The sequence below is a fragment of the Cnephaeus nilssonii genome (genome assembly GCF_951640355.1).
Source record: "Cnephaeus nilssonii genome assembly, chromosome: 1".
NCBI classification, from domain to species: Eukaryota; Metazoa; Chordata; class Mammalia; order Chiroptera; family Vespertilionidae; genus Cnephaeus; species Cnephaeus nilssonii.
In genome coordinates this window covers 18,396,522-18,421,232 of record NC_137072.1, presented here as the reverse complement: position 1 = coordinate 18,421,232, position 24,711 = coordinate 18,396,522, and the positions used below count along the sequence as shown (strand labels likewise).

General features: G+C 38.5%; 1 protein-coding gene across 1 annotated transcript in view; it reads left to right on the top strand.

Moving 5' to 3' along the window:
- GPR158 (G protein-coupled receptor 158) overlaps positions 1 to 24,711 on the top strand; it is a gene marked incomplete at both ends in the record, with an annotated part of 416,922 nt that overhangs the window by 229,341 nt on the left and 162,870 nt on the right. Inside the window, 2 exons of the mRNA XM_079773765.1 lie at positions 3,915 to 4,017; positions 23,929 to 24,152. Of these exons, the coding sequence (XP_079629891.1) occupies positions 3,915 to 4,017; positions 23,929 to 24,152 (327 nt within the window). The remainder of the gene's footprint in view (positions 1 to 3,914; positions 4,018 to 23,928; positions 24,153 to 24,711) is intronic.

The window sequence follows — 24,711 nt, the reverse complement described above, 5'->3', positions numbered from 1 at the left end:
TGCAGCCTTTTCCAGCTAAATGACAACTCCATTCTTAAGGTTGCTCAGGCCCAAAATCTGAGGACTCATCCCTTATTTTTCTCTTTCTCCTATATCCCCATATTTAACCTTTTAGGACATACTGATGGTTATATCTTCTTCATACTGTGTCTGAATCTGACTGAATGATTATTCATACAAATTTAAAAAAATCATTCTCAGAAAAATTAAGAGAATAGCTCAAATTCACATAGCTAGTAAGTGATAAAGTTAGAATTCAAATCTGTAAATATTATAATTGCCTTTTTATTTACATAGCTCAGAAATACAATCTAGATAGTTATGAATAGTGTGTATTATTTCAATTAGGTTCTATAGGAATTTTCTTTTTGTTTGTTAGTTTTTGGCTTAAAACAGCAGAAATTTATTATCTTACTGTTCTAGAGGCTAGAAGTCCAATATCAAGGGATTGGCAGGGCTATGCTCTCTCTGAAGGCTCTAAGGCACAATCTGTTCCATGTGTCTCTCCAGTTTCTGGTGTTGCTGGCAATTCTTTGCATTCCTTTGTTTACAGACACATCACTCCAATCTCTGCCTCCCTCTTCATAGGGTGTTCTTCCCTCTGGTTCTAGGAATTTTCTAGGCATCCAGTGGTTATTTCATAAATTCTTTCCAAGAGAGTTGAATTGAATCTGCCCTTGTATTTTGCTCTGGGTCCTAACATGGGTACTGTCTTTGAGGATATACCATGTGCATTTGAAAAGAATGCATATTCTGCAGTTTGGGGATGAAATGTTCTGTAAATATCAACGAAAACCATCTGATATAGTGTGTCATTTAAAGTCTCTGTTTTCTTGTTGATTTTTTTGTCTGGGAGATCTATCCAGTGATGTCAGTAGGGTGTTAAAGTCCCCTACTATGATTGTATTGATCCCTTATAGTCATCCAAATATATACAGTATATTTACAAGGTTTATATCCTCTTGTGGTATTGATACTTTTAGTATTATGTACTGGCCTTCTTAGTCTCTTCGCTATGGCCTTTGCTTTCAAGTCTATTTGTCAGATATAGATATTGCTACCCCTGCTTTTTTTTGTTTCCATTTGTATGGAAATTTTTTCCCATCCCTTCACTTTCAACCTGTGTCTTTTGTTCCAAGGTGGGTCTCTTGTAGACAGCATATATATGGGTCATGTTTTCTTATCCATTCAGCTACTCTATGTCTTTTGATTGGAGCATTTAATCCATTTACATTTAAAGTTGTTATTGATAGGTACTTATTTACCGTCTTTTATATATACTCTTCTCTCTCTCAATTTCTTCTTCTTAAAGCACTCCCTTTAACATTTCCTGCAATGCTGGTTTGGTGGTAATAATATCCTTTACCCTTTTTTTTGTCTGGGAATCTCTTTATTTCTACTTCAGCTTTAGATGATAGTCTTGCTGGATTGAGCAGTCTTAGATTCAGGTCCTTGTTTTTCATTACTTTTAATACTTCATGCCAGTCCCTTCTGGCCTGCAGTGTTTCTGTTGAGAAATTAGCTGAAATTCTCATTGGTATTCTCTTGTAAGTCACTTTCTATGTCTCTCTTGCTGCCTTTAAGGATCTTGCTTTGTCTTTAATATTTGTCATTTTGATTATGATGTTTCTTGGAGTAGGTCTTTTTGGGATCATCTTCATTGGATCTCTCTATATTTCCTGAACTTGGTTAGAAAAGTTTTCTGTCATTATTTCTTTAAACAGGTTCTCTATTCCTTGATAAATTTCTTCTCCTTCTGGTATCCTATGATGCTAATGTTACATTTCATGTTGTGCTCAAGTTTCCTTATACTATCCTCCAGCTTTTTAATTATTTTTTTTCTTTTTGCTGCTCTAATTGGGTGTCTTTTTCTACCTTATCTTCCAAATCACTTCTGTCTCATTTAATCTACTTTTGATTCCTTCCACTATATTCTTTTTAAAAATATATATTTTTATTGATTTCAGAAAGGAAAGGAGTGGGAGAGAGAGATAGAAACATCAATGAATCAATGATTGGCTGCCTCCTGCATGCCCCATACTGGGGATTGAGTTTGCAACTTGGGCATGTGCCCTGACCAGGAATTGAACCGTGATCTCCTGGTTCATAGGTAGACATTAACCACTAAGCAACACTGGCCAGGCCAACTGATTCTTATGTATGGTTCCTATTTCTTGTTTCATGCTGTTGCAGTTCAAACTAGGTTTCTTGAAATCATCACTAAGTTCCTTGAGCATCCTTTTAACCATTACTTTGAACGCTATATCTGATCATTTGCTTGCATCCATTTCATTTAGCTCTTTTTCTGGAGTTTCTTCCTTTTCTTTCATTTGGGGGTGGTTTCTTTGTCTCCCGAGTTTTCTTGTCCCTTTGTATTTGTTTTTATGTATTAGAACAAATTGTTATGCCTCTCAGTCTTTCTGCGGTGGTCTTATGTAGTAATTGTTTGTGGAACCCAGCTGTGCAGTCTCGTAGATCTCCTGAGCTGGCTGCTCTAGGAATGACCCTTGTGTGAGTTATGTGTTCTCTCCTGTTGTAATTTGGTCTTGAATGCTGTCGTCCTATTCATGGGAGGAATCTCCTCTCAGGTTGGCTGACTGTGAGGCTCACCCCCAACCATGCCGTGCAAACTGTTGTGCAGGTGCTGACAGAACAAAACAAAACAAGAAACAACACAAAAACATACACAAGACCCCAGCCTCCAGGTATTTTCTGTTCTTCCTTGATATATGTCTCCTTCTCAGGTGGACTTCAGTTAATAATTTCAGGTGAATGTTCCCCAATTTAGTTGTATTTCCAATCTGGCCCTGTTCCAGTCTTACCAGCATAAGAAATTATTAGGCTTACAAGGTGGGACCTGTGGCAAAACAGGGATAAACTGCCATCTTGTTAAAGGAAAATAGACCACACTTCTCCCATATATACTTTTCTATTTGCTGGAATTTTCATGATAAGTAACCCTGATCTTGATACTAATCATTTAAGCTTAGATTGTGGAATTATTTACATTATTTAGAACTTTCTCTCAAGAGCTCTGCATCAGAGGGTTATTTTATAACTTAAGCTCTTCTAATAGAATATATTGGCAAAAAAACAAACAAACAAGTAATTTCAGTGTTTATTTGATTCTTGAAACACCCTTTTATTTTCTGATTTACGTTTGTATTTTAATGGAAGTTATTTGTGCTTATGTAATTCCATGTAGCACAAATGAAGTATGTTAAGCTGAATTTTGCTGCAGTTAATTGATATTCTTGAAAGACGCCAAGATTAAGCTTTGGGAGATGTACATTATGTCTATTGATGTGACATATTTTGAAAGCTGATCATTGTTTTTTTTTCTTTTTATCTACATGTAGAACATTTATCTGTGTAACAGATTTTAGGTAAAGAAACTTTGGAATCATTAACTTATCTTTTTTTCTCTCTTTTAAATTTGCATTATAATTTTTTGTTTTGTTATTCTATCAATTTGTGTTATTTTGTCCCAAGGATGAAATTTGATGAATATTTAATCTATAAAAGCAATTTCACATTTCAAATTCTATATATCTGTTCATCTACTTACCTACCTACCTTTGATTTGATAAAAATATATAGCATGTAATCACTTTTTAAATATCTTTATAGGCTTTGGAAATATCTCTTAAAGCAGTAAGATGATATGTGTGGCATTGAAAACAGAAACTATGTCTAGTAATTACTCCCTATGATGACTGAATGAGTTAAAGATGTATGCTAACTGAAGCTGTAATGGCATATATTTAGAAAGAATATTTAACTTGCTACTTTTAAAAAATGTAGGTTGGAATATGTGTTAGTTCTGTTACCATTTGCAATGATGGATATCTGTGGGTCTTTATGCTATGAAATAAACTCTGATAAACTATATTGCTGTCTTTTCTTTTTTACAGTGTATGCCGATTAAAGGCCTTGGATTTGTGCTTGGAGCCTATCAGTGCATTTGTAAAGCAGGATTCTATCATCCCCGAGTCTTCTCAGAGAACAATTTTCAAAGTAAGTGCTCTTTGCTTTTGTACACATATCTGAATACAAATATCTACCATTATTAATTATTCAGGTTTTCTTTTAACCTTGTTGGAGTTGTATGGTTAAATCTCCACTGGTTTGGCATTCTTTCATCACATAAGGAGCTTTTACTTTCGTTAGTCATCTACAATATTCTGGAGTACCACAGAAATACTGGGGGCAGGGGAGCAAAAGTAGGTTTATAGTAGGCTTACAATACAGAGTTAAAGCTATTGTAACAATCATAACCTGGATGTCTTTTGTCATGCGGACAATTGTAAACCTACTTTTGCCCACCCCTGTATGTTTATTTTTTGGTATATTTTAGTTTTCAATACATTTTAAAGGTCTGAAAATTCTGTAGCTCCTTGATAAGACCAATTGGGATTCTGTATTAAGAGCTGTTGCTACAGAAAATTTCTAAAACTAATTTTGCTAGTTTGTTTATTTTATTTATCAATTTGTTTATATATTAGTGTTCTATGCTAGATAAAGAATTACCACAGAGGGAAGGTAGGGGAGGGTGGGGACAAGGGAGATAGATCAACCAAAGGACTTGTGTGCTTGCATATGAGCTTAACCAGTGATCACGGACATCAGGGGGAGGAGGGCTTGCGTGGGGGGGGGGGATTTGGGAAGGGAACGGGGGGAGGGGGTTGATGACAAATATGTGATACCTTAATCAATAAAGTAATTAAAAAAAAAGAATTACCACAGAATTAACAGCTTAAAGCAACACGAATTTATTATCACCCAGTTTTCATTGGTTAACCTTCCAGTCAGGCGTTTGTCTGATCCTGTGCTCAGGGTCGCACCAGGCCAAAATCAAGGTGCCATCTGGGATGTGATATGATCTGAAGCTCAGGATCTCCTTCCAAGCTCATTCAGGTCATTGGCAGAACTAAATTCCTTGCAACTCTTTCTTTGACATCCCCGTTTTCTTACTAGATGTCAGCTTGGGCTTATTCTCAGCTCCTGAAACTTTCCTCAGGTCCTAGCCATGTGATCCTCTCACAACACTGCAGCTAACTTTTCAAGGCTAGCAAGAGAATCTCCCCAGCCTGCTCAGATGGAGTCTTACATAACATAATGTAATCATGGGAGTGACTACTCTGTAATTTTGCTGTATAAAGTAACCTAATCAAAGGTTACATTCAAAAGGAGGCGATTATACAGAGTGTATAGCCCAGAATTAAAATGTGGTCATCTGATTATTTTATTCCTACTCCAGAAAATGTCAGTGTTACAATTTGAATATTGATTTTTTTTACTCTATCTATAGATAATATAATATTGACAAATTGCTTCTAGCCTGCTATTGGATATAATAACTAAGACGGAGATAGTGGTCAAAGAGGATGGTTTCATGGGAACTTAAAGTTTAGGGTTGCCAAAAGTGAGGTATAGGTATCTTTTAGATAGTCACCCATGCGTCTTTGCCAGTCTCATTATTGGTCTGTATGGGAATTTGCATCTCTACTAGGTATAGCTCAAAGGTATATTGAGATTGAGACCTGAGTTTCTTATTTTGTAAACATATATAGTTGTTTTTTTCTCTTGAAAAACATTATTCTTGGCCTTGAGACTGTTTACATTTAACTTTTAGGTTCTGTAGGTGAGTAACATTTTGTTCTCTCCTTAGTCACATAGTATAGAGTTCAGCTCATGTTCTGAGTGATAGTTGATATAGGCATGATTCTGAGATGGCTTTCAAGATTCCCCTCCCCTTAAGTGTGAGTGGGACCTGTGAATGTACTGGACAGACGCTCCCTTGTTTAGGCTATGTTGTGTAGCAAAGATGATAGTATAGTCACTCTTGTGATTACATTGCATTAAATGTGACCCCTTCCCATAGTAGCAGAGTGTAGAGAGATTCTAGCACTGGCTTTGAAGAAGTAAACCATCTTGTCATGAGAGGGTTACATGGCTAGGATCTGAGGGTGGCCATTAAGAGCTAAGAGCTAAGGGCAGCCAGCAAGAAAACAGGAACCTCAGTCCTACAACTGCAAGGAACTAAATTCTTCCAACACCCTGAACCCTTGGAAAGGGATCCTGAACTCCAGATGAGAATATGACTTTGCCAAAACCTTAATTTCAGTCTAGAGCAAGCTTGTCAAATTCAAGCATGTCAAACTCAAAGGCTAACACGGGCCAAATAAACAAGGTTTAAGTTTATATGGAAGCAAAAAAACAAAAGCTTCAATTTTCATAGAAACATAGGTTTATTTCGATAGAGACAAGCTGAATACAAAGGACTGAAATAAATGAGTAATTATTAACAAAATAATAGAACATTTTAATAAAAATTAATATTTTTCTTGAACATTAACTTACCAGGCACTGAATAACAGCACAAATTAACAGCTGTAATGCAAATAAACCTATTTTTCTTGTTCTCCGAAAGTAAAATATTTCCTGTTGCACACACCAAACAAGTCAGTCCAAGACTAATGACGTGGCAATCGGCTGCTAAAATATTCGCTGCCGGTATTAGTGGAGAGAAATGGTGCGCCTGTGAATATGGCATGTAAGGGAAATGAATGCAACACGGTTATAGCAATCAGTCATTAGCGAATGGTATAGTTCGATATTAATAATTATGTATAACGGGATATTGTAAAGATTAAGTGATGAAATTTTTATTAAAATGTTTCTTACATCCCGTTGTATTGGCTGGGCTGCAGAAATATTTGTTGTGGGCTGCATGTGGTGCAGGCCGTGAGTTTGACATGCTTGGTCTAGAGAGACCCTGAGCTGAGAACCCAGTTTCACTGTGCCCCGCCTTCTGATCAACAGAAATCTTGAAATAATAAATAGGTGTTTTAAACTCTTAACTTTCCAGCAATGTATTATATAGCAATAGAAAACTAATACAATAGCAATGGTGATAGCATACTTTTAGGAAGGATATGCTTTTCCTTGCATGTATGTAGCACACTATGGCAATACTAGAGTTACTTTGGCATTTTTCACATTTATGGTCCAGTCGTAACTTATGATTCAGCACTGAAGGATTAAGGAAATAGGTTTTAGCTTATGTTCTGTGAAGGTATTTTGTGTTTGGTTTACCCACACTTGTTCTCAGCTCCCACTATGCGACTGAAATAAAACATCTAAATATTGCAGAACCAGAGAATGACTATACCACTTGCTTATCACACCACCAAGAGAAACTCGTTAACCTTTAACAATTTATCTTTATTGAATTTGCACACTCCTACTTTCTTCCTTATTTTGAAAGCCAGTGTTTTTCCCTGGACCTACGCTCTCTAAGAAAAGGCTGCCTGTCCGCATAAGCCTCGCTCTCAGGTACACACTGCAGCCATGGCACAGGGACCACAGTTGTCAGGAGGACCTATATTTGGGCACACGTGTGACTCAGCTTTGACCTCGGCACATACTGAACCAGCACTGACCTTCCTTAATGACAGGGAAGAAAGCTAGCTATAGGTTACAATTTGAAGTCAGTAAAGTGCACTTTGACCAAAATATCTTTCCTGATGACCTTGTCATGTTTCATGAAAATTCGATATTATACACTCCTTGTGCTAAAAAAAAAAGAACATAAAAATCTGACAAGAATAATGAGTTATAACTCACCAGGGTCATCTATCAAGGTCTGTTTTAACATTATTTATATTTTTGGTTTATTGTTAGAATATTTACTCTGTTTTTTAATGTATTAAGTATTTTCATCACAGTATCTAGGCCGTTCAGATAGGCAGGTATTGTTGTTTTTTATTGTTCTTGGGGAGGAATTCATGAAGTAAGGAATGGCTAAAAGTAAAGGAAACATTAAGACCCCCAAATGAGATAACACATGTGAAACTGCTAGTACAGTACATGGCACATAATAAGTATCCATAGATGTGGTTAAATACGTAAATAAACAAAAAAACCACCATATACACACACATATAAACAAACATCAGGGATATTTGTAAAAAGATAACCCTTAAGCACCATTGGTCAATAGCACTTTGCCAAACATATTTTATCATTTTAAAATAACATTTTTTTAAAACTAGAGCTTTTGGAGAATTAATTCCATATGGATGAGAAGGAAGATGTGACAGCAAAAAGTGTAACAACCAGCGCTGCCCTGAGAAGCACAATAGGAGGAACACGTGGGGGTGGGAAGCCACAGGGGGAAATTAATTGCCTGATAGGGAAAATGGGGTATAGAAAACAGAAAAAGATGCACCGCAAAGATAACATTTACTTAATTTGTCGTTGTAAATCTAGAAAAAGACCTTAAATTCCCACATCTATTATAATCCTGTGTTCCATTGGACAGAAGGGCTAAGATGTGGTGTTGATCTATGAGAAAAAATATAAATGTGACTGTTAAAATATGAAGTGATTTTGCCGAAACCGGTTTGGCTCAGTGGATAGAGCGTCGGCTTTCGGATTCAAGGGTCCCAGGTTCGATTCCGGTCAAGGGCAAGTACCTTGGTTGCGGGCACATCCCCAGTCGGGGGTGTGCAGGAGGCAGCTGATCGATGTTTCTCTCTCATCGATGTTTCTGGCTCTCTATCCCTCTCCCTTCCTCTCTGTTAAAAATCAATAAAATATACTTAAAAAAATATGAAGTGATTTCAATGCTTTGTTTAGATGGAGGTCCACAGTAAACAAAGGGCTTGTAAAGACCAACAAGGATATGTTCCTAGCATCTCTCTTGAAGTTGGTGGTCATATGAGAGCTAATAGGATTTCAAAATAACCAAGTGCTGATGTGTAAGTGTCTCTTCAAAGCCAGGTTGTTCACCTTCTGGTTGATGAAATACAAGCTTATGAGAAGCTCATCTTCCTTAAGTCCATCTATCTTAGCATGAATTCTATTTTCAGTGAAATTTCTTTTCTTTTATGTAGACACATTATCAGCCTTTCAGTCTTACCTCTCATCTTTGGATTGACTTCAGCTCATGTACAGTTCCAGATAAAACCAACTTACAAATGACCCACACCTAAACATTACAATTCTTGCTTTGCCAACTCTGGTGCTATTAGTATCTTTGACTATGTTCTTTGCAATTATTGGGAAATACTCCATACCACATTAGATTCCCTAGCTTCTAATCTCAGAACTAAATAGCTACCATGTTTTAACACACTAATTAAGAACAGGGTCTTGGGAATAAATCTTACTTAGGTTTGAATTCTGGATCAATTATTGATTTGCACTGTGCTAAATAATTTATCTTCCCTAAACTTTATGTCATATATAAAATTGGTATAATATCACTTGCTTTATACAACTGTTATAAGGATTAAATGAAGTAATCAATGTAAATTCTAAATATGGTAGTTGTTACATATCATATATTGAAAAATATTGTTATTTTTTGTGATCATTGTTTAAAATCTTGTGTTTATTTTGTTTACCCATTTTCTCAGATAATATGACCATTTTCATACTTTTTCATCTAGTATCTGTGCCACTTCCCAGCAGAGAAACTTATTTCCAAGTCCCAAATTTTTTTAGTTCAGTTTGTCCTTAATATAAGCCTGGCTCTGAGATATAATATTCAGTCCTCCAAAAATCTTTCTCCTCACTTACTAGCTAACATTTGACTTTATTAGGTTTGTTCTTATTTATTTTATCATTTATTTACATTATTTTAATCCATCATTACACTGCTATTTAGACATTAGCACATTTGCATGTTGGTGGCCTCAAGAAGCTGGAAAAGGCAAAGAAATAGATGTTTCCTTAGATCCTCCAGGAAAAATGTGCTGACCTGCCGGTATCTTGATATTAGCCCAGTGAGACCCATGTCATATGCCTGAGCTGCAGAATATAGAATGAATATAGCTATCTATATTACTTTTTAAGTAAGAAGCAACGTAAATTTGAGTTGTTTTAAGACTCTAGGGTTTTGGTAGTTTGTTACAGCAGTAATAGAAAACTAGGACAACTCAGTGAGTGTGATTCCCACTCAACGATCATTCCAGTGTTCACAATAGGACACAGTGTGTGTGTGTGTGTGTGTGTGTGTGTGTGTGTGTGTGTGTGTGTTTTCTAGAGGAAATTTTCACAACTCCAAATAACTGACTCAGAAGAAATTATACTCTGGTGGACTCTGTGTATTAGGTTGGCCTTTGAGTCAGACAGATGGATTTGAATCTTGTCTCTACTTCCTAGCAGGAGACTGAGCAAGTTTTTCATGCTTTCTGAGGCTCTCTTCCCTTATTTATAAAGCACGAATAGTGAAATCTATTCCTTTGGTAGTTGTGAGTAGTTGATGAGATAACATATTATATTCCCACAATTACACTGATTATTATACTAATGTGAATATGGAGAATCTAGTCCTTTTATTTATGTACTAGGGGCCCAGTGCATGAATTTGTGCACCTTGAAAGGAATTGTGGGCCATGAGGCTGCAGTAGGGACAGGGGCAGGTCTCAGCCAATCCTCCACGCCCCCACCCAGCCCCTCCTGCCACAGCCCCTGGTCCCCTGTCTGCCAGCAGCCCCGCTCCTGCCACTGCCACTCCCATGCACTGACAGCACCAGCCCCACTCGCACCCGCTGATGGTGCAGAGCGATTGGGGCCAGCTCGAGCAGCAGGTGCGAGCAGGGCTGGCACCATCAGGGCGGCTGCTGCCCTGATCGCCCCTCAGGAGCAGGGGGAGGTGGAGAAGCCCTCAGGGGCAATCAGGGCTGGCGGCCACTGCTCATACCCACTGACGGTGCCGACCAATCAGGACTGGCGCTGGGTGCCAGCAGCAGGTATGAGTGGAGGCTCTAGTGCTGACTGCGGGTGTGAATGGGACCGGTGTCGGCAGCAGGTGTGAACAGTGGCTCCAGTGCTGGCAGCGGGTGCGAGAGGCGGCTGCCGGCCTCAAGCACCCTCAGGAACAGGGGGAGGTGGAGAAACCCTGAGGGACAATTGGGGCCAGCAGCTGCTGCTCGCACCCGCTGATGGTGCCAATTGATCGGGGCCGGCACCGGATGCCATAAGCAGGTACGAGTGGCAGCTCAGGTGCCAGCAGCGGGTGCGAGTGCCAGACAGAACCATGGGGCGCGGGAGCAAAGAATTTTTCGTAACTACCAGAGGCCAATGACAGTGACTGGTGCCCCGCCTTGGTCTGGCACTCCCGCTCACCTGCTCTACCATCCTGCCACTGCTCACACCCGCCATGTTCCATGCTCACCCCCTGGTGGTCAGCGCACGTCATAGTGACCAGTTGGTTGTTCTGTTGTTCAGTCTTTTTGCATGTTAGCCTTTTATTATATAGGATTGTGTGTCGTGCTGATTGAATGAATAAATTGCCCATAGGCAAAAATCTGTGTTTATTAATTTTATAATTCACATCAGAATCTTCCTAAGATCTATCTAAGGTGGTATTTTTATTTTTAAAAACATCACTAAAGTCACTTGTAATACATAAAAATCTAAAAGTCAATAGAAAAGTGAGTGTAAGATACAGAGGTACGCATGTAGAAATACATGGAAAGATTGAGCTCAACTATAGTCATAGTGAGAGTTACAAATTTTAAACTTTTGCACTAGGCTTCAGTTTGAACCTATTTTCACAGTTAGCCATTCATAATGTAAGTAAATGAAAGTATATTAGCCAATCCTGATTTTAAGATATTAAAATATATATTCATGTTCTAATAATAAAAATATTTTTGTATAGCAGTCTATGTATAACCACAGTCTGCTAACTATTCTCTCCTTGCAGATATTATAAATATTGAAGCAAATATCCACAGAAATCTCTTTAATGTATTAGAGCTACTCATGTGCATGTGCCTTTTTCCACTTAATTTTTGGATGTGATTTTATCTATCTGAAGACTGCAGGCAGATTACTTCTTTATCCTAATCAGATGAAATAACAAATACCAATTAATCTTCCCATGGTTAGTTCATTGCAGCATTTTAACTTCAAACTTTGATTGATGATTATGTTCCCTCCAATTCTAATGAAAAAACAAATATGTGTATGGGAAAGAAGGATATATTTACTCTAATATGAGTGTTATTTATACCTAGAGCTAATGCTGGACTCTCCATGTCTGACTCAATTCTTTGTTACTTCCAGATGAGCTATTTTCATTGCCTACAGCTCATCTTTTTTTCTGCATGCCTATGGAATGGAAGGAGGAGGGGGTCATGATATATTAGGCACATGGGCCTGGTCTTGCTAAGGTCCAGGCTATATCCTCCGCTAGAACCTGTTCTTATCACTGAGGGCCACAACATCCCCCAAAAGGAACCTTTGATCAACTGGTTTCTTCGTTAATTTATATGTCTGAAAATTCATCTGTCAAAAATATTACTTAGCACTGACTATGTGCCAGATATATTTTTAGCAACTGGAGTAAAAGAAGTGATTTAAAAAGTGAGGTTTCTAAGCTTTCAGGAAAGAACCCGCATCTTCCCCGAACATATTGCAATACCCAAAAATAACAAATGAGAGCAGTCTTGAGTAAAATACAATTCTGTCCAATATTAGTAAATTAGGTCAAGGAGTTTTAAGATTTAAATGTCCTTAAAGAATAGATGTCTAACCATATATTCAAACATCCAAATGTTATGTGTTTTGTCCCTTGTGAAAACACAGTTTTATACTACTGGCACTTTAGAAACTTAATCAGCAGAGCACTTAATATTATGGTGATAATTCTATATAAAGTTTATACTATGAAGACCTGACATATGTATATAACTTCTGTTTCAATCCACACTACTCCCTTCAACTAACTCATCTCTCCTAAATCAAGCTCTGAGTATGTTTTTCAACAAAACATAGGAAGAAAACTTTCTGGGGTACATTTTCACAATATGTGCCTCAAATCATAAAGACGTGGCTACAATTTGATCTACTGGTTTGATACTTCTATAATTTATTCCAATTAAATATCAACCTAAGAGTTTAATAAAAAAACATATGTTTTTAATAAAAAAAGGAGTAGGCTAAAAGTGCCCCTTTAATTTGTTCATAAGTTGAAATCTTCAGTTAAGAAAAGCAAAAAAAAAATTACATTTTAAGAAAATTTCTTGGAAGTTCTAGTGTTTCATCAGCAATGTCTAAAATTGTCACTTGGGTTTTTATAGTGGAAGGCAAAACTTCTCAATGTATGCAAATGTAAATTTTTTTGGAAGTAGGCATTCAAATAGAATTTTTCCATGTAAGTTTTCTAATGTTACTTTCTAATTCCATTTGCAATTCCCTTCAAAGGAAAAGGATGATAATACCATGTTGAAGGGAAAAAATTAATATACTAATAGTTAACATTATTTATAAGGACAACTTTTAGTTAATAAATAATGTATTTTATTATTTGCGGATGTGTGTGTGTGTGTGTGTGTAAACAGGTATGGCTAGATAGGAATGACAACAGTATTATCTGAAGTTCAGATTAATAAAGTGATAGGATGTCTAAGCAAATTATTTAAAACTGTATCTCTGCATTTTTTTGTTATTTTGAATTGTCTAACTTATTTCAGTAGAAGAATTTTTTAAAATTTCCAAATGGGGTGAAATATTTAGAAAGGCATTGTTAATAGTGTTAACTATTCTAACCCTATTAGAATAACAATAAGCAATTCAGAGTTTAAAATAACATAAAAATGAAGGACTCACTAAGAAATCATCACCATTTCCTAGTTTAATGATGAAAAGTGAAGTCAACATAAAAGTCAACAGTAAAATACAGGTACACAATTTGCTATTTATTATATGCATTTTCAACAACTGTGTGTTTGCTATGTGATACATTCTTAAAAATTTGCTGATTCGTAGTTTGCAAAACAAAAACCTTACAAAACCCATCAAAATGCACAACCTGATCAGAAAAAAAATTTGGAAGACTAGAAAAAGTACTTTATTGTCTTTACTCATGTTCCAGATCAGAGATGAGAGACATGGCACCTAAATACAAGGCATGATCTTATATTTCATCCTGGGTGGATAGAAATAGCTGCAAAGAGCATTACTGTGATAATTGTTGAAATTTTAATATGGCCTATTCATTACAAAAAGATTGTATCAATGTTAAATTTCCCAACTTTGATAATCATAATGTGGTTTTGTATGAGAATGCTTTTTTCTTAGGACATACAAATTGAAGTGTTCATGGGTAAAGGGACAATATCTCTAACTTCTTTCTCAATTGATTCAGAAAAAATACTATATGTATAAATTTATAAACATCCATTTATCAAGAGAATATGAATGATAAAGTAAGTACTATAAAGTGTAAATAATTAATGAATCTTAGTAAAGAATATATGGTATTCTTTAATTGATAAATTTGACCTGTGATATTTCATAAATTTAAGGTATATGGTGTGTTATTTTGATACATTTATATATTGTAATATGATTGCCATTGAAGCAACATTTATCACATTATGTAATTACTAGAGGCCCGTTGCACGAAGATTTGTGCAATAGGCATTCCTTTCCATGGCTGCCAGCACCAGTTTTCCAACGGCACCCGGGACCCGGGCCACAGAGTTCTTCAGTCTTCAGTCTTCACTCAGGTGGAGCCTTCAATCTTTACTCCATGCCTGCATATGCAAATTAACCCACCATCTTTGTTGGGTTAATTTGCATACTCACTCCTGATTGGCTGGTGGGCATAGCGGAGGTACTGTCCATTTGCATCTTTCTCTTTTATTAGTGTAGATGGTGCAATATTATTGTCCATATATATTATACTGTGCTTTAGATCTCTATGGCTTAATTACTACTCATTACAAGTTTGTACCCTCAAACACCATCAATCTTATACCCTCTATCTCCCATTTCTTGGTAATAACCACCATTTTACTCTCAGTTTTTATAATTTTGATTTTTTTATATAAGTGATAACATGCAGTACTTGTCTTTCTCTGTCTGACTTATCCTACACAGCATCATGTGCTCAAGGTTTATCCATATTGTTGCAAATGGCAGGACATATTTTCTTAATGGCTAAATAATATTTCATAATATATATATATGTGTGTGTATATATATATATATGTGTATATATATATATATATACATATATATGTGTGTGTGTGTGTGTATATATATATATATATATATATATATATATGTATATATATATGTATATATATATACACATATATATATTACTAAAGGCCCAGTGCACGACATTCGTGCACTTAAGAGGGGTCCCATCAGCCCGGCCTGCGCCCTTTAGCAGTCCAGGAGGCCTCAGGGGATGTCTGAATGACGGCTTAGACCTGATACCCAGAGGAAGCAGGCTAAGCTGCAGTTGGACATCCTAAGTGCTGCTGTGGAGGTGGGAGAGGCTCCTGCCACCACCGCTGCACTTGCCAGCCGTCAGCCCGGCTTGTGGCTGAATGCCGCTCCCCCTGTGGGAGCGCAATGACTACCAGGGGGCAGCTCCTGTGTTGAGTGTCTGTCCTCTGGTGGTCAGTGCACATCATACGACCGGTTGTTCCGCCATTTTGTTGATTTGCATATTACCCTTTAGTTATATAGGACTAGAGGCCTGGTGCACGAAATTTGCGCACTGGGGGGGTGTCCTTCAGCTCAGCCTGCACCCTCTCCAATCTGGGACCCCTTGGGGGATGTCCGACTGCCAGTTTAGTCCTGATCCCACTGGGACTGGGCCTATACCGGCTGTCAGACATCCCTCTCACAACCTGGGACTGCTGGTTCCCAACCGCTCACCTGACTTCCTGCCTGATTGCCCCTAACCGCTTCTGCCTGCCAGCCTGATCACACTCTAACCATTCCCCTGCCAGCCTGATTGACGCTAACTGCTCCCCTGCTTGCCTAATCACCCCCAACTGCCCTACCCTGCCAGCCTGGACACCCCTACTGCCCTCCCCTGCAGGTCTTGTCCCCCCAACTGCCCTCCCATGCAGGCCTGGTCACCCACAACTGCCCTTCCCTGCCATCCAGGTCACCCCTAACTGCTCTCCCCTGCCAGCCTGGTCACCTCTAACTGCCCTCCCCTGTAGGCCTGGTCCCCCAAACTTCCCTCCCCTGCAGGCCTAGTTGCCCCCAACTGCCCTCCCCTGCTGGCCTGGTAGCCCCTAACAGCCCTCCCCTGCAGGCCTATTCCCTCCCCCCCAACTGCCCTCCCTCCCCTGCAGGCCCGATCACCCCCAACTGCCTTCCCCTGAGGGCCTGGTCACCTCTAACTGCCCTCCCCTACAGTCCTGGTCACCCCCAACTGCCCTCCCCTGCAGGCCTGTTTGCCCCCAACTGCCTTCCCCTGCAGGCCTGGTCACCCCAACTGCCCTCCCCTGCCAGCCTGGTCACCCCTAACTGCCCTCCCCTGCCCACCTGGTTGCCCCAAACTGCCCTCCCCTGCTGTCCGGGTCCCCCCCAACTGTCCTCCCTCCCCTGAAGGCCTGGTCACCCCTAACTACCCTCCCCTGCTGGCCTGATCACCCATAACTGCCCTCCCCTACAAGCCATCTTGTGATGGCCATCTTGTGACCATATGGGGATGGCCATCTTGTGCAAGGGCATGACAGACAATTTGCATATTACCTCTTTATTATATAGGAATATATGGTGCATATTATATACTAGAGGCCCGGTGCACAAAATTTGTGCACGGGTAGGGTTCCTAGGCCTGGCCAATGATCAGGACTTATCGGTGCCTTCCTTCCCCTGGCTGCTGGCTGCCAGATGAGGCCTTCCTTCATTCTGTGCTTCCCCCTGGTGGTCAGCGCATGTCATAGCGAGCAGTTGAACTGGTTGGTCAAACTCTTATAGGGACAATTTGCATATTAGCCTTTTATTATATAGGATTAGCATTTTTTATCCATTTATTTGGGGTTTTTGTAATATTGTTGCAGTTTTTCTATATATTTCAAAGTATATCAACATTCAAAGCTACAGAAGCCTAATTTTATCTATGAATAAGATCAGAATATTATATATATTCAAAGTCTGAAATTTTTCAATAATGTAGCATTGGTGAGTTGATTAGAACTTTGAGATTTGGAGCAAAATTTTAATTTTATATATATTACTATCTACTAGAGTCCCAGTGCACAAAATTCATGAATGTGGGGGTCCCTCAGCCCAGCCTGCACCCTCTCCAATCTGGGACCCGTTGGGGGATGTCCAACTGAACCGGTAGTCAGACATCCCTCTCACAATCTGGGACCACTGGTTCCTAACTGCTCACCTGCCTGCTGGCCTGATCCCCCTAACTGTTCTCCCCTGCTGGCCTGATTCCCCTAACTGCTCTCCTCTGCCGGCCTGCTCACTCCTAACCGCCTCTGCCTCGGCCCTGCCACCATGGCTTTGTCTAGACGGATGTCCAGAAGGTCATTCCAAAGACATCTGGTCTAATTAGCATATTATCCTTTTATTAGTATAGATAAGGTCCTGGATTTAAAATATTTTTTTTATTATAGAAAAGTTACATGCTTATTAAAGAAACTTTAGAATGTATAGAAAATTAGAATTTAAAGAGCCATTTGAAAATTTGTTGGTCACTTAAGTTTTTTTTATACAAATATCTGAATATATGATATTTCTAAAACCTTCATATTATAGTCATTTTAAATACCATACATAGTTTTCTTGAACATAATTTTAATAGTTACATAGAATTCCATTGAATAAATATACTATGGTTTACTTATCCATTCTAAAGCTCATAATTTTTACTAATTTATATAAATATAAAACCACAAGGTGGGGCAAAAGTAGGTTTACAATTGTGAGTACATGAAACTCAGAGTTTATTCTTGTATTATTATTTATTAATTATTGTATTATTTTCCATTCAAACAACCCTAAACCTACTTTTGCCTCAGCTGTATATTTATGTAAAAAAATGTTCAGAGATTCTTTTGTTTTTCTAATGTTACTGTAGTAAAGTTACAGTAAGCAAATAGGTTAATATATTGTCCACAAATTGTCACAATTTATCTTGACAGGCGCACTTACAGGTGAATGTTTTAGATTTCTCAGCTGTCCTGTGGTGCTGCGTAACCTTCTCCCAATTTCCTTCTCTATGTTTATGCTCTAGGCAGCATACTCAGTCACCCATATAATGAACCGAAAGCTGCTAGAGCCACAGCTAATAACTCTTCATATTTGCCTTTATTTTCAGGAAGGTTTTGTTTTATCTGAAAGTTCCAAATATCACCTTTATTTTCAAACTTTAGCAAAGCAGATTGGGATTCTATGGATGGTGGATTATTTCAATTTGCTCAGCGCTGACATTTCCAAATCAATATATCATCCACAATGATTTCTAAACAGATTTTCACCTATATATTTGTATTACAGATCAGATAATGTATTCCTTTGGGAGACTATGTTCATCATTAACAATTATTTGATGATAACCAAATATGGATAGAATACTATGTTCAGTGTTGAGTGTATAAATAGGTATATAAACCGTGGCCCCTGACCACTATGGTCTTAAAAATTTAAACCATCATAAATTTAAGGTACCCTTCAGTAGATTAATAAAAACCTCATTATTACTAATTAGTAGTAGAATTATTGAATATGTTACCTTGTCCTAGTTAGAGACATAATTTATCAGCATAAATTGATAAAATATAGGCTGTCCCAAAAACATATACACACACTGTGAATAATTATAAAGGCTGTGTCTATTAAAATACATTTCATTTTCAAAATTGAGCAATCAGCTGTTAAAGTGTGTATACATTTTTGGGGGACACCCTGTATTTTTGGAACTAGAAGATTATTTCATCATGCTTTGAGTTCTACAGGAAATAATGAATGTAGAAAGCTCTGTTTTTAATTTTAGCTTTTTTGAGCTTTAGAAATCAGGTCTCTAACTTTTTGTTTTCTCTCCATTTTATCACTTTGTGTCCCTTACAGAACCTCATAATTTCTCATAGTCAAAAAACATTAAGGCAATACGAAAGAGGAAGTTTCTCATTATAGCACATTACTATTTGACATTTGTGAGTTGATCTGGCAATACTTTTATTAAGCATGAAGAATAAAATGTGATCATAATTTATTTTCTAACAAATTGCCTTTTATTCATGAAAATTAAAACATTTATGTAACCAACATAATTTAGTATTACCCATATCAGGAAACATAGAATAGTTTGGAATTATGTCAATTCCCCACATTATATCTAGCTATTACTGCTTCAGTAGACATAATACCTATTAACTATTCTTTTTGTTCTACCTGAGAAAGACAATGGAGTGCATGAGCTTTTTCCATTGTATGTTCTGCAGTCATGGTTTTATTTTATGGCCCAGTATATTGGCTCTTTTGTAATTTTAATCTAGGTTGTAAAATAAGGATATAAACCAATTGTTTTATTCTTAGGGAGCATACAGTTTACTTGCATATATATCTATCTATCTGTAACACTCTAGCAGCAATCAGAGTAGAACACAGGCAAATAGAGATAATCACAAGGACTTGGAGCATCAATAATAGTGAACAGAGATAGAGTGGATCAGTCATGAGAGGTTCTCTAAGTTGGTATAGGTCTCTGGATAACAGGTTGGTGGAAGAGAATGATGGGCAGGGTAGGTGCAGTTAAGTTCAGCTTTGCACAGTAGGAATGGACTATTCAACAGGACTGACTTAAATTCTTGTGTTCCTGAATTCTACCTCCCAGTCTCTGCTCCAGTAGGTAGAATCTAGACAAGTAACTCAGTCTCTATAGTATGTTAGAATTGGGGGATATTGCAAGCAATATAAAAGAACCTTGCTTTACATGAATAACAAATATATCGAGGTAGAGGGGGCCATAATTAGGATATATGGATGAGCAACAAAAGCAAAATAGTGATCATGAAATGAGTCATGGATAGGTTAGGTTTTCTCCTAAGAAAAAGGGAACTCAAATTTTGCTTGGTTAAAAATGAGTGAAAATTTTACAAAGGACATGTCAAATGTATCTAAAATGTGACTGAAATTGCTTGCCATGGTCATATGTTACAAAAAACAACAAACAACAACAAAAACAGATAACACTGTGCCATTAACATACTGCAGCACTTTTCAGATTTGAATGACTCGGGGTGCTAAATAGTCTCTGCTCATAATGTTATCGGAGGAGTACACGAGTGGAGTGCCCCTGTTGTTCATGGGAATGAGGTTCTTGGAGAGTCACTGAAATAAGCATTTTCAGATTCCCCACTGGAGAATGAGAGGTGGTAGAAGACTTTATTTGCATGGAGCTTCATTTTTGGGGGAGTAACGTCCCATGCCCCTTAACCCAGTCTGAAAGAGGTGCAGCTAGAGTTTTAGTGGAGCAGAAGTAGGGCCAGTGTTCAGAGCTTCTGTTCCATGTTGCAGCCAGGTCTGGCAGAGTTATTGCCCTTTAGTCCATTGTGTGAAGCCCACATGGCCATGGGCCACATGGGCACATGCAGGGGAAGGTGCCCTCTGCAACAGAAGTCAAAGGCAAACTGCAAACGAGCAAGCCAAAAGAGGGAACTCCCTTTGTCTAGCACCATGGTCGGCAAACCGTGGCTTGCGAGCCACATGCGGCTCTTTGGCCCCTTGAGTGTGGCTCTTCCACAAAATACCACGTGCGGGTGCACACATACAGTGCGATTGAAACTTCGTGGCCCATGCGCAGGAGTCGCTTTTCGGCTCTCAAAAGAAATTTCAATCGTTGTACTGTTGCCATTTGGCTCTGTTGCCTAATGAGTTTGCCGACCACTGGTCTAGCAGGTTAAATATTCAGGTTTCCTGCCCTTACAGAGGCCATGCCTATTCTGGCCACTGACTCACTTCCAGGTGTGACTGGTGAGTAGGCACCTTCCCATGCACCCAGACCTTACTGGGCTTGTGTCCAAATTCCATTTTTTCAGTCCCTTCCGCCATGGATCAGAGGGGAACAGACTTAGAGAGTGTTAAATTACAGCTCTTAAGCAAATCTGTAAAAATGGCATGCCTATATTATATAGTCTTCCCTTTACTCTTTTTCTGTTAAATAATAACCAGATTACTGCAACAGTATCATTCCCTCCCCCCGGCCCCTGAGAAAAAAAAGAAACCTCTTTATAATAGTGTAAAGGAGAAATGCGCGAAGGTCTCTGATTTGCGTAACTGCTTCTTGCTGTCAAGAGGCGGAGATCTGTCTATCCCAAGGCTTAGAGGTTCTCCCTGTCTGACAGAGGACGGGAGAAGCAAAATGGGAAAGGAGTTTTTATGCAGGGAAGAAGGATTCTGCAAAGTTCAGGTTAGTCTGGTGTCCCTGGGAGGTGGCAATGTCTAGGGACAAGCTGGCATTCTTGTTGTATTCTGTTAATGACAAACTTGACAAGAAGGTTAAAAGGCAAAACTTAAAAGTGAGGAGACTTATAGCAACTAAAGGTTCAGTGAGAGGCAAAAACCCATGTGACAAAGGGGAGGATTAACTTACAGTGTCCCCAGTTAGGGTGGAGCCAGGTGTGCTGCACTTGTCTGAAGTCCCTTTGACCCCATTTCTATTCATCATGAGCTTTCCTAGCTTTTTTCACTTACTGGAACACTTATTGAAAGAATATTCTACTTTATCACCTATTTATTTCTTAAGCACTGACAACCTAATTTCATTCTACCACTCTGGAAACTATTGTCTAAAAGATAAATGAAGGATTAAAAAAATCATTAAACTTCATAGCCTTTACTCGTTTATTATCTTTGATCACATTCCAGCATGTTCCAGTAAATCCATGTTTTCTTTTATGATAGTATAAAAACTTCTGCCTATCTAACGTCTTCCTCTATGCATCCCCTTGACTGACCTCACCCATGCCCATGGCTCTCTGTAGCTTCCTTCTCCGACAGTGGTCCTCTCCTACAATCCATTTTTGTACTGTTTCTCACTTCTTAATGTATATTTCTCTTGGAAAATACAAGTTGGACCTCAAATTTAATTGGTCTAAAATGGGGCTTATCCTTCCGCTCCTTCTCTTCCTACTTCAGCTCTTTCTTCTAACTTTTCTGCTGTTGAACCAGCGGTGCCTTTCCTGAAGACAGCAATAGATTCCTAGTTCCTCTTTGCACCTCCCATGTTTGGAGAAGAGGACGCTGGGCAGCCTGGTTTACAGGGTGGGGCAAAAGTAGGTATACAGTTGTGAGTACACAAAATAAAGTTTATTGTTGTATTATCATGTATTCATTATTATTATACTAGAGGCCCGGTGCATGAAATTCATGCACAGAGTGGGGGGTCCTCTCAGCCCAGCCTGCACCCTCTCTAATCCAGGAATGTCTCCTCGGGGAATGTCTGACTGCCAGTTTTGGCCCGATCCAGGGAATCGGGCTTAAACCGGCAGTCGGACATCCCTCTCCCAATCCAGGACTGCTGGCTCCTAACTGCTCACCTGCCTGCCTGCCTGATCGCCCCTAACTGACACCCTGCCGGCCTGGTTGCCCCCAACAACCCCCCACCCTCGCCGGCCTGGTCACCACTCACTGCCCCTCTGCTGGCCTGGTTGCCGCCAACTGCCCCCCTGCCGGCCTGGTTGCCCCTCACAGCCTGCTGTTTGGTCATTTGGTTGCCCCTCACTAACCCTCCTGCCAGCATGGTCACCCCACGCAGCCTGCTGTTCAGTCGTTTGCATATTACCCTTTTATTAGTATAGATTATTTTCCATACAAGCAGCTGTAAACTACTTTTACCCCACCCTGTATATACATGATCACATTAAAAACGCACAGCAATTCACATTTCATACATTAGTACTAGTAAACTAAGACCCAAAGTGGTCAAGGGAGTTACCTAATGCCATAGAGTTCTTTAGCAATGGGAGCCATATCTGCTGGACACTTAAATTCATACACTTTTCCCAAAATGATGGCTCTTCCCAAACAATATATTCTGAATCAGTAAAGGAGTATTTAATTATGTTTTTGCTATTATATCTATTAAGGAAGGAAAGCAGACAAATATATTTTCTAAGAATTCTGAACCTTCCACAAGAGTTGAAAGTAATAAAGACTGTGTGTTAAATTTTGCGTTATTAAAATGCTATTAATCAGAATAACCTCTTTCCCAAATTCATTAATCAATCAAGGTTGTGTTATATATCAAACTATGTGGTTGTGTGATATACTAAACTGGTTATGTCTTCACTGATGTCTTTCATGTTGAGTTCAGCACTGGAAATGGTTTTCTTTTTTTATTTTCCTTTTTTTAGTATTGGGTGTTAATTGGATCATTTTCAATGGTATACTCAACAATTAAAGAGAATCTTTACCTGTGGGCTTCAGAGCTAAGTTTGATAACTGAAACAGAAGAATCTAACATTAAAGGGAGGATCAATAGCAGCAGTTAGTTAACAGTGCAGAAATATCCTATGGGCATGCAAAATGGGAAATTACCCAGTAGCCTGTAGTATGGATTATACCCTGGGCAAAGGATACACTATCATTATGCAACTGCACACTGAATAACTGTCCATTAAGTACCATTTTGTCCAATTTAGACCTAATGAACCTGGTAGATGAGGGTCCTTCTAAATTAAGGAGCAATCAAAGCCTCACTTTGGATTTTGTGCATCTAAATGTGTTATGTGTATTAATTTGGTGCAGGAAAGACACAACTTTCTTATCCTGCCTTATGGTTAGTTCTTGAACAAATATTTATGGAATATGACTTGTGCCATAGGGAGTATCTGTTGGTGATTGGTAGATAATGATATAAAAAATTTAGAAAACTATTTCCTGCATGGAGTTTTATTTCCATGTTTGCTAATTTTCCTTAGTTACTTTGAATGACAATTTTTTTTTAAATCAAAGGGATAAAGAACTTTTGTTTGAGTCTAACGTCAAAGTAACTCTCTTCTCTAGCAAAAAGGTTGATAAAAGGTCTTTAATAAAAAGGGGAATGAATGAAGAGGTAAAGATGTGTTTTGACCCTGTACTAAGTCTCACCTACTTCAGAAATGAAATGACAATGTAGTTTTATTTGGAAACTTTCAGGAAGGGGTCCGGATCACCATTTTGCGGAAGGAGCAAAAGATGTGTCAGAAGAAGCCCATGTCTGCCTACCCTGCAGGGAGGGCTGCCCCTACTGTGCCGATGACAGCCCCTGCTTTGTCCAGGAGGATAAATACCTGCGACTTGCTATCATCTCCTTCCAAGCCCTGTGTATGCTGCTGGACTTCGTTAGCATGCTGGTGGTCTACCACTTTCGCCAAGCAAAGGTAAACCCAGGTACCCTGGTTATGATCTTCCCTTCTATTATCAAGTGACCTCTTCTTTTTTTCAGCAAATGAAGTTTTCCCAAATCCCAGTGGCTTCTCGTTAAGTAGAAATCTTTATACAATGGAATAGGATTAAAGTATGACATTTATATTTTTAGCTTCTCAGGAGAAATAAGGATTAAAGATATGAAATTTTAACGTTTTTTTCCACAGAATGTTTCCTGCTATTTAGCCTGGAGCTTGATTTCATCATTGTCTTAAAGGACTCTCTTTTACATTGTCTCTTTGGCTTCCTGAAGAACTTACTCTGCAATACCCAATATATTGTTAATTTTTCCATATCTAAAAGGCTTTGTGATGTTTATTATATTTCATTTTTATTTCTTTCAACCATATTTGAGGATGATAAATAGACTCAGCTATTTTTTGAGCACATTATACTTTAGAGAATGAATTTATTCATGACCTTATATTTGGTCTTGCATTAATATCCCAGAGTAATAGTGATATTGCAAAGAACTTAAATGGATTTTGAAAGAGTCTGTCCCTCGATTCTGTT